The sequence below is a fragment of the Platichthys flesus genome, chromosome 23 (assembly GCF_949316205.1).
Source record: "Platichthys flesus chromosome 23, fPlaFle2.1, whole genome shotgun sequence".
Taxonomy (NCBI): domain Eukaryota; kingdom Metazoa; phylum Chordata; class Actinopteri; order Pleuronectiformes; family Pleuronectidae; genus Platichthys; species Platichthys flesus.
This window is the reverse complement of record NC_084967.1, coordinates 16,594,259-16,610,582: the sequence shown is the minus strand read 5'-3', so window position 1 is coordinate 16,610,582 and position 16,324 is coordinate 16,594,259. Positions and strand designations below refer to the sequence as shown.

Here is a 16,324-nt window from a genome sequence, read left to right as displayed (position 1 = left end):
TGTTTTAATAATCTGCCAATCGGGGAAATCTGTTTATACAGATGAATAAAGTGAAAGCTCAACTTGTTGATTTGTTGGATTCCTCCTAAAACGTTACAAACTCCAGCTCCTTCACGTCTGTCCTCTTTGTCTCCTTCTATTCCCACTGAGACATCCTCAGCCGTCTCGCAGGTTATTCACACAGAGGACATTGACCTCTCGTCTCTCTGACGTCCTCGTTCTCTTTGTAGATCCTGTGTCAGAAGGTTTTTGGGTCAGAACTTAAACCTTCAAACACATGTGGCCACGCCCCTCATGACGAATAGATAATAACAGTAAAAGGTATCAGCCTCTGTTTTCTGTGGATCAGAGAAGACGACTGGAGAATCCATCGAAAGGTTGAAAGAAAACACGTCTCAGGCAGAATCCTCTTATCGTCTCTTTGTCATCACACGTCGCACAAACACTACACACTGTGATTTTCTCCCTTTGTCGTCGTTTAATGGCTGAAAACACGTCTCGCTGCAGGAGGTGCTTTGTCCTCCGTCTATTCCACAACAATGAAGGTAAACCAACGTCCTTCACAGAAGAATTGATGCCACTTGAGAAAGAAGTTATTCCTCTTTTCATTCTGTCCCACGTCTTAAAACACATGTCGATATAACGAGCCCCCCCGACCCAGTCAATTACCCGTGTAGCCGTAAACAGATTGAACAGCGGAGATCTGAAGGTTTGAAAAGTCCTTTTGTTGCGTCTCATCACTCTGGAAGTTAGCGTTGCATCATGGGAAGTTGAGTTCAGAAGAAGATGACGAGCAGATGAGACTCATGTGACGTGTTCCTTCAGAAATCCTCTGGACGTGTTCAACAAAGGTCAACCGGGGTCGCCACCGACAGAACCACTTCTAAAAACAACAGGTCCAACAGCCCGGGCGGCTAACGAGCCGGATCGGGTCGTTCATCACATTAAACCACGAGTTTCCAGGTGTGTGATTATCAGACTTCGGTTTAAAGGTCGTCTCCGCTCGCCCGTAAAACGTTTTTCAGCTTTTATCGCTGCGGGGAAATCAAGGCCTCTGATTGGCCCGGGCTGGCAGCGGGCCAATCAGCTGGACCCCCGGGCGATCTGATGGTCCCTGTCCTCTGAGTCTCCTCTACACACAAACACACACACAACACACACACCAAACCATACACACACTCATCACTCTAATATAGAGTTTCCACTTGTGCAGAGCAGCAGACAGATTTAAAGTTTGTGTCGGAAACCGGCAGCTCAACATCTTCAGCATCACCTCGATTTGCATTTGTGTGTGTGTGTGTTTGTGTGTTGTTGATAATTGATGTTCCTGTTGCTTATTCTTCAGTTCAGTGAAAGACTTCCTCACACCACATGTTTATGGTTCACTCCTTTTTGGCAGAGCTGCAGTTTCCAGCTCTTTAAATGTGTCTGTAACTGACAGAGGAGGTTACAGACACATTTAAACTGGTCAGTCGCTGGAGTGGGGATCCAGTTTGTCTCCAGAATCACCGTCTTTACCACATTTGTAAAACCAGTAGCCTCTTGGAAGTGACTTGATAGTGAGTGATGGGAAACCAGGGGTCGTCTGCTGGGACCAGTTTCATGTAAATGAGAAAAGCTGCTCTGGGAATAGAGCAGAACGAAAACCCTGTAAACAGATAAAGAGCTGAATGAAGATATGACACAATGACCTCATTAATATGATAATTACTGACTTTCAGCAGGATGTAGTTGTGTTACATGTGGACATTGTGCGTTGTGTGTAAGTCCCGAGGTGCAGATGTGGTTGTGTATTAACCTTGTGATGCTCAGGTGTCCACTGTCCTCGTGGGTTGAACTCATCTCGGCTGAACTCTTTCAGTTTTAACGATCTTCTCTTTAACTTCACATCTGAAGCTTCACTCCTGAGAACAGCCGAGTCCTCAGTGCTCTGTCTGTCCAGTGAGGCTCCTTCATATTATGGGATGTGATGGACAGCGTGGCCTCCAGCAGCACTCGCTGGGCTGTTTGTTATTTGTGAGCCGTCGGTTTGGTCTCACGGTTTTTAACATTCACCGTGTCTCCTCTGTTCTTCTGTTCTTCTGTCTGCTGAATATGGAGCAGCTCTTATCTCCACGAGCGAAAGATAATTGGTGGACAAGTGGAGGGGGGGGGGGGGGGGGTGACACTGAGACAAACGCTGCAGTGTGAACGATACTGAGACTGAGAGAAGTCGTGTGGACGTGTGGTTTCATCTGAGACGTGCTGAGGACGAGTGAGAAGCTGTGAGACGTTGGAGACACTTCAGTGAAATCCCACAGACCAACCAGTGAAGTGACTTTTAGCCTGAAACGTCTTTTATCATCTTGGAAGGTTTTTTTTAAAGTCTTTGTCAGTCAGGACATTAAATGTGTGTCCAACTCCTCTGGTCTGGATTCCAATCCCCCCCGATGGCCTCAGCAACACACACCAGTTGTCTCCCTCGTCGGCCAGTTACAATTCAGCTTCCTCCAACATCCACATTGGTTCAAGTCGCTCTGGTTTGTAATTAGCTGCTCGAACAAAGGTTGTAAAAAGACGACGCTGACAAATTTTTAAATATCTAAATCCAAGTGTAGTTTGTAAACTGAATGAGATCCAACCTAAACTCATCAGTCAGGTTTCTGTCTGACTGCTGACACACACACACACACACACACACACACACACGTCGTTGGGATTCAGAAGCAGTCCCAGTCGCGGTGACAGCGCCGTGTTCCTCAGGATTCGGTCTCGGTTCATACAAGCAGCAGAAATATGTGGAGCTGTTATTTTTCATGATGCTGCCAATTAAACTGCCAACGTTGTTTTTATGCTAGTGTGTGTGTGTGTGTGTGTGTGTGTGTGTGAGTGTGTGTCTGTGTGTGACGTTCACTCCTCGGCTGAAGGAAGCTGCAGTTTCTCTAAATGGCTAAATGACCCGAGACCCCCCCCCCCCCCCCCGACTTACAGCGCCGAGCGGCTTCTGCTACTTTTCAGTTTGTGCTGTCGACTTCAGTGAAGCTGCAATATTTCTGCCATTATGCAAAACCTGTTGGAGTTTGAGGCTTTACTGGTTTATTTTTGGGGATTTATCTGAAAACTGGAGCTCATGTTTCTGTCGAGGCTCAAAAGTCACTTTGAGTTTCATCAAGCTCCAAGTTTCACTCAGATATCACTCCACTAAAATGTTAGATATGAGTATTTCAAATGTATTTATCAGTTTGGTTGTTTTTCTGTAGTACTGCTGAAAAACTAACCAATCAACAAACCAATCCAACTAACTAACCATCTCTCTAACCAGCAAACCCAACCAGTACAACAACCAGCCCTCAGGCCCAGACAACAAGATGTCTATTTCTTCTGTTTCAAACTCCATCACCTCCTGTTGGACCTGTGAACGTCCACGTCTCCACTCTGTGACTTTCTATCAACACTCCAAGAAGCAGGCAGACCTGAACAAGGACTTTCTGGGACACGAGCAGCTTCTCCAGAACAATGAGACCATGAGAGCATGAGAGCATGAGAGTGAGGACAGGAGGCTGAGCCAGAGATCTCCAGGTCACCACGTCTTCACCTGATCTCCAGAGTCACTGTCACTGGTTTAGGGAAGACTTTCTGTTCGGCTCGTTCATGCATTGTTTTTCTGCAGAGTCCAAATGAGCAAATTGCTGCAGCTGTTTTCCATCTGACATTAAAAAAGAGAATAGAAGTAATAAAAGAGAAGCTGCAGGCGCTGACAGAAAGCAGGTGGAACAGCAGAACAGCCACAGGAGACAGAGTGTGAAGTCAATATAACTCTGCTTCCATTCCGTGTGTGTGTGTGTGTGTGTGTGTGTGTGTGTGTGTGTGTGTGTGTGTGTGTGTGTGTGTGTGTGAGACTGGAACCTCCTGAAGGACTCATTTCGCAGCAAAGTGAAACGATTCATTTCGTTTTAATTTAAATGTCTATTGAGTATAATGTCTCGTTTGCATATTCCACCTTAAACCAAACGCTCTCATTTGCATTTCCCCCTTAAGTTAAACCAATTGCACCACTTTCCCTCAGCCGGCCAATCAGTTCTGCTCTCTGAGCCGCAGCCATGTGGGTAATGAGCTGTCAGCCAATCACACGCAGCCTTAAGATGCGGCGCTGGATGGGGATTGGACGACAGCTCTGTTTCCATGGTAAACATTAGCGGAGCTGCCAGTCGTCTTCTGTCCGTCACGCTCCGCCTCCTCCGGGCCGTGATTAGTTAACCATGTCCTACACGCTCGCTTAAATTAAGTTTGAGCCAATCAGAGGGCCAGGGCTGCTCAGTGACACACACACACTCACACACACACACACAGACACACACACACACACACACACACACACACACACACACACACACACACACACACACAGACACACACAGGCTGGCTTTAGGAGGTTCTGTACAAATGTAATATTAAAGGAGAAAATAAAACTGAATCACTTCGACGTTCATCTTTAGATTATTTACGATACGTGACGATGACGAATCAAAGCTAACGACACAGAATCCTGTTTTTAGACGCTGATCTCATTCTGTCGCACAACTTAACGTTAAACACACTCGTCTCTTTAAAGCTAACTTTTCTCTATACATTAATTTTTTTTATATTTTCATATATTGTAGATTTTTAGGACAAAAAGATTACTGAAACACTGGACTCTCCTGGTCGGGGACAGAGGACACGTTGTCTCTGACCTCCAGACACTGAGCGATGACTCGTCTGACAGGTCGGCTCTGAGCAGCAGCTCCTCACTATTCACTAGTTGTTGTTTGTGTTCACGTCTCCTCCTCACATCCGAGGAATAAGTGTCTTCTGGAGTTCGGTCATGCTTCACGTCGGGACAGTGACTCTCACACGTTTCTCTTCAGCTTCAACAGTTCATCTCACTTTGACAAACCAACGCTCTTCATCGACTCGGAAACAGAACCTCATCGCTCAGGAGACAACACTTGAGACCTCAGAGTCTCAGTGTTGTTTCTTTTCTTTCCATCGGTTTGACTCTGGAGGGATTCAGAGGAGCTGTGATGGAGTTTAAAGGTTTCAGTGTTTGTTCGCCTTCGCTCCATCTCTGATCCAAACAGCTCATCCTGTGATGGGACCATTAGACTCACTGATGTTTAAACTGGTGTTTCCAGGTTTCTCCTCAGCTTCAGCTCATCTTCCGTTGTTCCTTCATATCTCAGATCTGTATTTTCATCCAGTTCGGTCCTAGAAAGTCCTGAATCCCACATGTTTGAACCTTGTTCTGGAGACAGGCCTGATCATACTGTGTAAGTGTTGAGTCATTCCTGACAGTTGTGTAGTGTAAACATCTGTTTGTGTGTGTTGTTCCTGTGTGAGTTTGTGTTTCATCTCCTCTTCACTTCCTGTTGTTGCGTCACATGTTTCTCTGTCTGGATGATTCTGAGCCGACAACCTCCTGCTGGGAGCCTCTAACCCCCCCGATCAGCAGACGATGAGTGACAGCTGTCAGACTGCGGTGATGTCATTGTTCACTCTGGTGATTGACACTTGCACACTGACAGTGACGTGTGAGGAGACAGTGAAACACCGAGTAGAGACCGGGCTGCAGCAGAAACATGGATTTGAACACGTTGATGTTTTAAACTGATCAATTAATGAAGAACTTGAACTTTTTCAATTTCTTTGAACGTTAATGTCTCCTGATGTGATTTGTTATGACCCTGAGCACAAATGTTTGGATGATTTATGATATAAAGAGATAAAAATGATAAAAAATCTCCTGAGTTTAAGGCAGAAAGGAAAGGTTTCGCTGGTTAAAATCAAAAAGGTTAATTTGTGGTGCTACTGGTAAGGAACAGGAACTCCCTGATGTTTCCTGAAACCAGTAAGAGAAACCTGGATGGTTTGATCGTCATCATTTCTCCTCTTTTAGAAATAAGAAGCTGTGTTTTCTCTTCGTCTCTTCTCTGATTTATTTTGCTGAGAACCGGAGACAGAGAGAATCAGGAGCAGGGGTCAAACTGGTTTTGTTGGTTTCAGATCTCTTTGATTAAATTGGTCGTGGAACTCGGACGCTGTGTGAGTTAATGATGTTGAATTTAAAAGTCTGTTCATTCTTTTCATCGGAAAGCGAGACTTCATCTTCTCGTCTTTCTGTTATTGCAGAATAAGCTCATTCTCACCTCTTCACCTCCTCTTTCTCCTCCTCCTCCTCCTCCTCCTGCTCCTCCTCCTCTTTTAATCAGGTCTCCTCTCTGAAAAGAAAAACCCATTTGCTGCTGTGTTTTATTTCTTATTTCACTTTTCTCTTCAAACAACTGCAGACTCTGTCCCCGGCCTGATTCCACATGAGTGTTATTCTGCCCCTGAGCTCCGTGTTTGGTCTCCTCCACCTCCTGAGCCCGACATGAGGCTCCTCCATGTTCTCCTGCTGTGTGGCTGCTGCCGGGCAGATTCTCCATCAGATCTCGTTTGATGGAGAATCTGCAACTGAGGAGGACAGGAAGCTGCAGAGTTTCAACATATCACAGTTATTTGATATTAAATTGATTTGTGCGCTGGCAGTCTTCTTTAACCCTTCGCTCCTGGCTGAGGCTTCTTTTCTTCATCAAACATTTACTCCTCCTCTTCTTCTTCATCTTCTTCTTCTTCCCGGAGCTCTTCTGTGGAGCTGTTGCTTCAGGTTCTGACGAGATGAGGAGATCCAGACAGAACAGGCTGAGTAACAGGGCCATACATTTAAAGGTTTATCAAAAGCTTTAACACTTCACTGACTTCATTGTGAGAGAGGTGCATTCTGGGTAGCTGCAGCATGATGTGGATCCTGTCTGTTCAGAACCTCCTCACATTTAAACCTGAGCTATCGTCCATCGTCCTGATGGGACCTGTGGGGCCAAATATTCAAAACACGATTATTATCAATTTTACAGAAGAAATGAAAAGTGAACAGATTCATTTAATATATGAGTCATTAGAGTTTTCCTCATCGGTACATCTATCATCCACACTTTGAGAACGTCCCTCTCCAGAACTCCTCATGTCCAGATGTTTGAGTGAAACCTCTTATCCAGATGTTTGAGTGAAACCTCTGATCACATGAATAAAACTCATGATGGAAACGTTTCCTGTTTGAGTCGCAGTCATTTTGAATTTCAGATTAATAAAGACTCAGCTCAATGTGGATGACTTCCACTTCCCTTGTCTCCGTGTCCAGCGACATTTAATTACATCTGTCGCTCTCTAATAAATCTCCTCTCCTGAACGTAAACTCCTCCTTCACCTCCTCGCCTCGCGCTCCTTCTTTTCTCCTTCATCCCTCCTGTTCTCCCCGTCTCTCTTACAGATATATGTAGAGTTATCTCTGAGAAACTCCATATATCCATGTTGTGGGGATAAAGGGATTCTCTGGCAGGTTGTTAAAATGACTCATGAGTTTAATTTGAACCTAAAATGGGATTTGCAGTCGCTCTGTCAAAGCCACTGGTTTTCTCCTGGTTCTCTAAATGGTGGCGCCTCGCAGATGAAACTCAGGGGTTTTATTAATAGAGGAGCACATTGAGTAACGTGTTGTTGTGTCTGCTTCTTCTCAGACCTGCTGGCGGTGCCCAAGCATCCGTACGCCGCCATGGAGAACTGGGGCCTGAGCGTGTTCGTGGAGCAGAAGATCCTGCTGGACGCCGAGGTGTCCTCCTCGTCCTACCAGATGGAGCTGACCATGGTGGTGGTCCACGAGATCTGTCACCAGGTAGGACCGTCCAACAAGAGTCAAAGCTGCTCTTCATCTTTATATTTCACTCAAATGTTTTCAGTTTCCAGATATGTTTTAACAATGCTTCATAAGAGCTCCGCCCCCTGGTGTCCACAGAGGTTTGACTTCCTCTTCTGTTTGGTCAGTTTTCTATTCACCACCTGGTCACATGTGTCCGAGTGGACGTGAGCCTTGACTCAGACTCTTTAATAACTGGGATTCAGAGCTTATTGAAAATGTTGTTAACTTGCCCGTGTTCTCCTCGCCGCTCGCCCCTCGCTCCACGCCCCCCTCCCCTCGCTATTGGCTCCTCCCCCCTCGCTCCTCGCCCCTCCCTCCTCCCCCCTCGCCCCTCGCCCCTCGCTGCAGCTCAGGAGGTAAACACGGCAGGATGAAGTGCAGGCAGCACCTGAGGTGGCAGCTGCGACATTAAACCTCTGCGACTGTTAATCAAACTTCAGGAGCTGGCGACGCCGCGGGAAGCGTCCAAACTTTTCACAGACGACAAACACAACAACACAACCTTTTCAGTTTGGTGGAGACGAGTTGTGTTGTTGATGTTGTGGGAACAAGTCAGGGGGGGGGGGGCAAACGTCCGAGGGAGAGGCTTCAGACTTTCTGCTTAGTTTCTACTAAAGTCCACTGAGTGGCTGGAGATCAGCTGGAGATCAGGATCAGGAGGGAGCCAGAGTGTTGATGATGTGAAAATCAAATACAAATATTTCAGGATGAACAAGTGGATCAGACGAACGAGCTCTGAACGTGTCAGCCGGGTTTCACTGCAGGTTTAAAAGAAAATTGGAAATGAACTTTAATATTCACATATTCATAGAGTCAGAAGAAGGATTAGGATTCATTCTGAGCATCTGTAATGAAACTAAAGCAAAGCAGAATCCGTCACATTAGGATTCAGAGCAGGTTCATGTTGTTGAAGTGTCTGAGGATTTAGGATGAAACAGTTTCTCCTCAGTCTGGGACTCGAGCAGGACGGGTTCTGGACCAGAAGCTGATGCTCGGTTCTGATCCCTCCTCACGCCGCCTGTCTGCGCTCGTTCCCTCCGAGCTGACGGGTTCTGGACCAGAAGCTGATGCTCGGTTCTGATCCCTCCTCACGCCCCCTGTCTGCACTCGTTCCCTCCGAGCTGACGGGTTCTGGACCAGAAGCTGATGCTCGGTTCTGATCCCTCCTCACGCCGCCTGTCTGCGCTCGTTCCCTCCGAGCTGACGGGTTCTGTCTCTTCTGGTTCTGCTGCTCTGAGCCGGATGTTTCAGAAATGCATGGAGCAGGTTTTTAGGGAAGTCGGCTGGAGAGTGGAGCCACAGGCCGAGAACCATGGACTAGATTCTGACCTGGACCGAATGTTTCTAAACTCTTCTTACTCCTGAACTTCACGCCATGGTTTCCCTGGATTGTTTGGATTTTGCAGATGCAGAAAGAATATTAAAAAATTTAAAATAACAATTTGAAGAAACAGTTTACCTGTTTATTATTTACTGTTTCATTTCTGTCAAGTCTCACACGTCCCTGTCATGTCGGCACGAGTCAAAACACCATGTGGAGCTTTAAATAAAGTTTGTGAGGAGGAAAAGATGCTTTAGAGGAAATGATGCACCTGCAGAACGACGTGCTGAAGATAAAAAACACGACACTGAGCCTGAAGCCGCCGGTTCACAGCTTCACGATGTGAGAGGAACAGGAAATAAAACCAAAGCTGACGAGGAAAAGATTGTTCCTGAAACTGAGGCAGATGATGTCGTTGATTCAAAATGCCTCAACAGAAACATCTGTGTGTGTGTCTGTGTGTGTGTGTGTGTGTGTGTGTGAGATGATGAATTATTTGATCGGAGACGTTTCAGAGGCAGATTTTTGTTTCTGAAGCGACTGGAAGTGAAACTGAAGATGTTCTTGTGCAGCCGATGAACCGGCCCTTTAAACGTTAGAGTGCTTGCGCTCGTTTTGGTTTTGATGATGAGAATGAAAAGCTGCAGTGTAAATATTGCAGCGCCGCCGGCTGACTGAAGAAAGTGGCGTTCTCATGTAATTTCCCTCCAGGACGTGGCCTCAGACCCGCGTCTCTCTGAGCTGAGTCTGGATTAATGTTCCCCCCCGGCAGTCTCTGGTGTGGAGCAGAGAACAGAGCGAATAACAACGTTAAGCTTCTCACTCTGATGCCCGGCTCTATATAAAGCCACAGACTCCACTGCACAGGTCATAAAAGATGAAGTGCCGGTGTTTTTGTTTGATTTTGACTCTTTTCACTTTGTTTTTTTTGTCGTTTTCGTGAAGCTTTGCTCGTCTGGTTTGTTGGTTTAGAGCGAGAGAGTAACGTTTAGAGTGAGAGAGCGAGAAGAAAGAGAAACGATGAAAGTGAAGTCTTGTGCAGTTTTTCATTCCATCCTGAAGTCACTTATCTCCCTCACACACACACACACAAACACACACACACACACACACACACACAAACACACACACACACACACACTGACGGATGGAGGCAGAAAGTTGTGCTTTCAAAATCAGCTTGTTCTCTTGTGAGAACTTTAACTGGAAAACAGAAACAGAGGTTTAGGTTCAGTGTGTGTTTGTGTTCAGTCACATTTTTGTGGGATCAGTTATTACAACACTTGGTTGTGTTTCCATCTGCATTTATTAAGCAAATATTCAAATAATTGACACAACATTTGGCAAAAGGGAAAAAGAAGAATCTAATATATATTGGAGCAGATTTGAATAAAGGATTAGATTCAGGAATGTTTTTTTATTGTTGTTAAGATATTTCCAAAAAAAAACTCACTGTCGTTTGTTTTATGTCCGTCAGACAAAGGATGAAACGAGGACCTGAAGGTTCTGACCTGAAGGATCATATTTCTGATCGTTGCTCTGGTTTCGTGTTTTTCACTGAACCTGTTTCACTCCACAGACTCACCTCAGGTCACTGGTTCGACTCCCCGTCAGGAATCATTACACATGCAACACGTGTTGATTTTAACAGCAGTCTGGGGATGGGGGGTCAAAGTGGTGCCGCTGTCTTGTTGGATTTCTGCTGCTGTTGTTGACGTGTTCGTGTTGCGCTGCTGATCTCAGGTGAACAGATGGAGGGAGTGAGAGGCGGGGGGGGGGGAGCTGACAGGAAGCTGTCGTCCGTCAGCTGAGAAACGAGTGAGAGAGCAGATCCGTTCACACACTGACTGAGCACACCTGTAGTCTCGAGCTGCAGTACCACTGATGGCCACTAGGTCATGGATTGAATTAAACTGTGATTTCATGACGTCCAGTGTTTTTGTGGCTGTTTTGAATAAAGTTGCATTGTTGTGACATTAAGGATTATTATGGTATACACGCTGAGTTGATATATGATGGAGAGGAATAGTGGTATCAAATCCCTCCAAGTCCCAAGTGGAGACACGTCGTCCATCTTTATATACAATTTCATTTATATGATAGTAGGTTATATAAAGGAAGTAACTGCCTGAGGTCACGTGCACAGCCTGGTTGGTCCAGATGTGCTCGCTCTGTGGACGTGTGCAGCTGAACTGACATCACGGCTTCTGTCCATCTGCTGCCTGCTGTGAACGTGTCACTGCACAGAGACCTCCGAGTGGAACAAGTGATTCTGACCTGCGACACACACATAGAGAGACACGCACACAAAGAGAGAGACCAGTTGTGTCTCTGTGCTTCTGCAGATTCCCAGTGGACGTCCAGCGTTCCCATCACCTCCCTCTTAACCTTTACCAGCCTCTGATCAAAGCTGCAGATCAAACCTGCTCCAGAACCCTGAATCCCTCTGAGGTTTAGATCCTGAGAACATCAGTCAGAGGGATTCAGCTCAGCGTGATAACTGAATCTCCTCTTCCTCTCAGAACTGAACATCTTCATCAGTCCACGTCTTTACTGGAACTGAGACCAGCTGCTTCAGATCCGCCAGCGTCCTCTGAGTGAGGAGATGCTTGTTAGGTGTGGTGATGGTGAGAAGTGAAGCTCCTCCACAGACCTCATGTCGGAGGAGCTGGATGTCTCCAGCGCAGCCGCCATGTTGTCTCCTGGTTGACAGTCAGTCGAGCGCGGGGATGACTGACAGCTCAGGGAGGAGTGTTCTTCTCCAGTCAGGTGTTCGAGGGCACAAGACGAGAACAGAGCTGTCAATCATCCCTGTCAATCAAACTCTCATCTGTACAGTGGAGAACTGCTGTGTGTTCTCTACTGTAAGTGTCTTCACCACATCTTTATCTGCGTCTTTGACTTCCTGTCTTCGTTTAGGGACGAGAGCCAACAACCCCCCGTCCTTTGTGTTCCTCAGATTCAAAATACAAGTAGTTTAAGCATCATTATGAAAATTAGAATAAGAGGTTAAACACAGGAGTCAGTCTTTAAATGTACAATTGTTCCTACACACCCTCACAGTGCAGTGTGTGTTGTGTCGTGTTGTGTGTTGCTGTCAATGTGTATAATCTCCTCTGCAGTCCCTCTGCTTCAAACTAGATCATTTATTGTTTGCATAGAGTTCATTAGAATTCAAAGAGTCATAAATCATCTTCTTGTTCTCTCTCCACCCGTCTCACTGTTTCTCATCGTCTCTCTCTCTCCTCCCAAAACTTGATCGCCCCCTGGTGGCTGGCAGCGGTACAGCTCGTTCGCCTCTCCTCCTCCATGTTAGCAGATGGGACATTGACCAAATTAAGAAAAATTAATACACACACACACACACACACACAGATACACACATACATACACATACGTCTGCATTAGACTCACACCACATCATACCCATTTCTTCCATCTGCACTTTTCTACACCTTTCATCATGTTTTGACCTTTGACCTCCAGACTCTCACTTGAGCTGTTGGTGTTCTGGGAAGATTAAAAGAAGAAACTCTAACAACTCACTCCTTTGTTTGTTTGTTTGTTTCATCCCCCCCCCCCCCCCTTGTCTTCATCGGGTTTCCAGACTCAGTAGAAGTGAGAAGCTGTTTCATGTTCTTTGAAAACAAAGCTCAGATGTGAAATGTGAGGCAGCTTCGTTCTCGTAGATATCAGTTCTCTATATAGAGTTCTTTCATCTGGACTCATGAATTATTCTCTGAATAATCAGTGACATTAATTAATTATGTCATTAATTTACTAATTATCGATTAGTCGTTGAGAACTAGGAATTAAATCAGGATGAAAATCTGAGATTCACCTGCAGCTGAAGGACTCGAGTGTTTCATCAATAATACTGTGTGAGAGGAATACAGTGTGTGTGTGTGTGTGTGTGTGTGTGTCTGCCTCCTGCTCATGTCCGAGGCTAATTAACAGGCCATAAACAAACATCTTACACCCTGAGTGTGTGTGTGTGTGTTTGTGTAAGGCTCATTAGAGCTGCGACACACTAACACACACTTGCAGACACACACACACACACAAACCGATAAACAGATATAATGAACCACAAATGTCGTGATATATACAATAAATTATACACACACTCTACTCACATAGACACTTTTTCTTTTTATAGAAAGTAGCATCCTGTAAATAATAGAAATCTAATTCAACCAGTCAAAAGAACTTTTGACATATTTTATTCACGATCAACTTTAATTTATTGATGTTGTTTATATGTTTATGTCGTGTAGATTTGTCTCAGGTTGACTCAGATGTTATGTTTGATCATTAAACTGTGGAAGTTACAGAATTAAACATAAACCTGAACTGTTACAGACCAGAAAGAAAACGTCTGTGCTGCTGAGATAACTGACTGTCTCATCCATGTTGGAGTGAAACTAAATTCAAACAAGATTCAAATGTTCCAGGACTGAAATGAGGAAGGAAAATACAACACAAGTGAAAAACAACAGAAGAGAAGGAGATGAAACATCCAGCGACAACAGAAGAGAGAAGAAAGAAACGAGCTGAAGTCGACTCTCACGTGTTCTTCACAGGTTCCAGCCCCGGTGTGAAGGAATTAGCATTTTCATCGTGCTTATCAGGGCCGATATGTTAATGTTTACGTGGTTGGATCTTCTCTATAATTAGTTCTGACCTCGGTTGGAGTTTGGATCTGTCAGGGATTCCAGTCACGTTGTTTTGTGAAGAGAAACTGAATCAGGTGAAGCTTCAGTCTCAAGCCTCAGAGACTCAGAGACTCAGAGACTCAGAGACTCAGAGACTCAGAGACTCAGACGCTCTCACCTGAAGCGTCCTGATCTGAACTCTGCTGCAGCTCGGTCCAAGTGTCGAGAACCCGGATCCACGAGTCCACGAGTCCTGAAGCAAACCTCTCAGACTCTCATGTGCAGGAGGGCTCAGGTCATGTATGTAGAGAGAATCCTGTTCTGACCGATTCCTCTTTACTTGTATGTGAACAAGGTGTTGATCCGGCAGCTGATCTGGAACCGTCCAGCAAACCTTTTAATCTTCATCCTCCTGGTCCAGATGCTGTACGGTTCTTATCCTGGATCCATCTGGTCCAGATGTTACTAGTTTCATATCTGTTATTCTGAGTGTGGTCCAGCTGCAGCCGGGTTCTGTTTCTTTGCCCTGTTGCTCTGCAGTTCTCCAGCTCAGGCTATTATCCCAGATCAAACTGTAAAGATTAGCAGCGTTTGGCCGGTGGACGCCGTTAAATCCCAAACCCGACAGAGATTAATTGAGCCGGAGGTTTGAGAGTTTGCTGCGACTGGTGTTGATCGTGTTCCGTTCAACTGCAGCTCGTCGGGGGGGAATATCCGTGAGAGTCTGTACAGTTTCACAGATGTAAACAGAACAAACGAGACTGGGTTCTATTCTGTCGGCTGTCGTGGAGCTGTGAGAATCTCCAATCCGAACAGAAAGTGAAAATCAGATTCAGTCCCTCTGCTGAAGAGAGGGATGAATATTTATAAGTGAGGGTCACACGGAGGGAGGAGGATGATCAAAGGCCCAGAGCTGCTTTGTTCTGAGAGAGAGAGAGAGAGAAGTGAAGGAAGGACAGAACGAAGGTGCTGCTGCTGAGAAAGAGAGAGAGAGTCCTCCTGTTTCCTCTTCTCTGATTCACTGCGTCACTGCATTATCACTGTGAAATTAAATACATGACGCAAGGGACATTATTTTAAGGATACCGGCGACTACAATGTGAATATTAAAAGAAAAGGAAAAGAATGTTAGATTGTTCCATTGTGGTGTCACGATAACAAGCCCCCCCCCCCCCCCCCCCCCCCCCCCCCCCCCCCAATGCTGCTTGTTGTTGCACCAGAAAACTCCCCCTGAAGGTTCCCTGGAGCAAGGCACCGGCAGAGCTGCAAAGACTCATCTGCATTAAACAGGCTGAAGCTTTACCTGCACTGAGGCTTCTGACCGACACACACACACACACACACACACACACACACACACACAGACACACACGTCTATCTATGTCACCTTGAGTTATTATTCACACTGATGAGCTTTATGAGCAGCAGCAAGTTATTTCTGGGGGATATTTTCCCTGGGTTCTGCCTCTCAGGCTTCCTATTCCTCCTCCTGATTGGCTGAGGTTGTTGAGAAGGTGTGTAGTTGCTCCTCGGTGTGAAAAGGACTTTGTCCAGTCACAGGGACGGACAGTTACTGGGACTGGACAGTTACTGGGACTGGACAGTTACTGGGACTGGACAGTTACTGGGAGACATCTGGGAGGAGACAGGTCAGGAGGTAAATGTGAGTTGGACGGTTGTGACCCCTTTAAACTCTGTGTTTATGACTCTGACAGCCAGAGTCCATTATGCCCACTGGTTCCCTCCTGTGAGTCGTGTCCGAGGGTAATATCAACTTTATGGATTTCAGTTAGCAGCAGAATCCCTGTTCCTCATTGGTACATTTTAAGAAGCTGTATTTATTTAGCTTTTGCAAATATTAGATTTATACGACCTCGTAATTTGTCTTTCCTGTGAGGACGCCGGGCGAGCGACGGGATAATGGGTCCCTGGGCATCGATACGTTAAAGCCCCCCCCCCCAGCCCTCCCACATGAGAGCGAGAGCCAAAGACTGCCACAGACACAAAGTGACTACAAATGACTTGCTTGTGTCTGTGGCTGTTGTGCGTCTGTCCCTGTGGTGGTTGTGCGTCTCTTTGTAGTCGTTTGATGGACTTACAGCAGTCGTTTAAAAAACACAGGCTCTGTCCCCGTTCAGAGAGACAGCCACGGTTGAGCGTGATCAAAAATTAAAGAATTGTTCTGGTTGTATCCTCGGTGCTCATGTAGTTTTCAAATGATTGTGTAGCGCTCACCGGTCGAGCTGCAGTTTGTCTCGTGTCCTGGACGGACCCCTGGAGGACGATGGGGGGGTCTCGTCCGTCTCGGGGGTTTTTGGGGCTTCTGGGAAATCACGAGCAGAAAAAGCATCAGATTCTTCCTGATGCTTGACTTTCCTTTCATGAAGCCCCCCCCACCCACCCAAGCCGTGAAAGCCGACGTTGTAATGGCCGACCCAGTGGATCCTCTTCTCCTCCTTTAATGAGGAGGAAACCGGAGAGAGACGACAGAGCAGCTGATGAAGGAGAGAGAGTTGTACAATCTACACAAGTCGTCATTTTTAATTATTACAGAAGTCATAACAACGATAGAGGATTAGTCTTCTTTACTGAGTCTGT

The 16,324-nt window shown here is 46.0% G+C and overlaps 1 protein-coding gene across 1 annotated transcript in view; it reads left to right on the top strand.

Moving 5' to 3' along the window:
- The window catches only part of LOC133949184 (thyrotropin-releasing hormone-degrading ectoenzyme-like), a gene marked incomplete in the record, with an annotated part of 91,632 nt that overhangs the window by 39,719 nt on the left and 35,589 nt on the right, over positions 1 to 16,324 (top strand). The window contains 1 exon segment of the mRNA XM_062383383.1: positions 7,572 to 7,726. Coding sequence (XP_062239367.1) covers positions 7,572 to 7,726 — 155 coding nt within the window.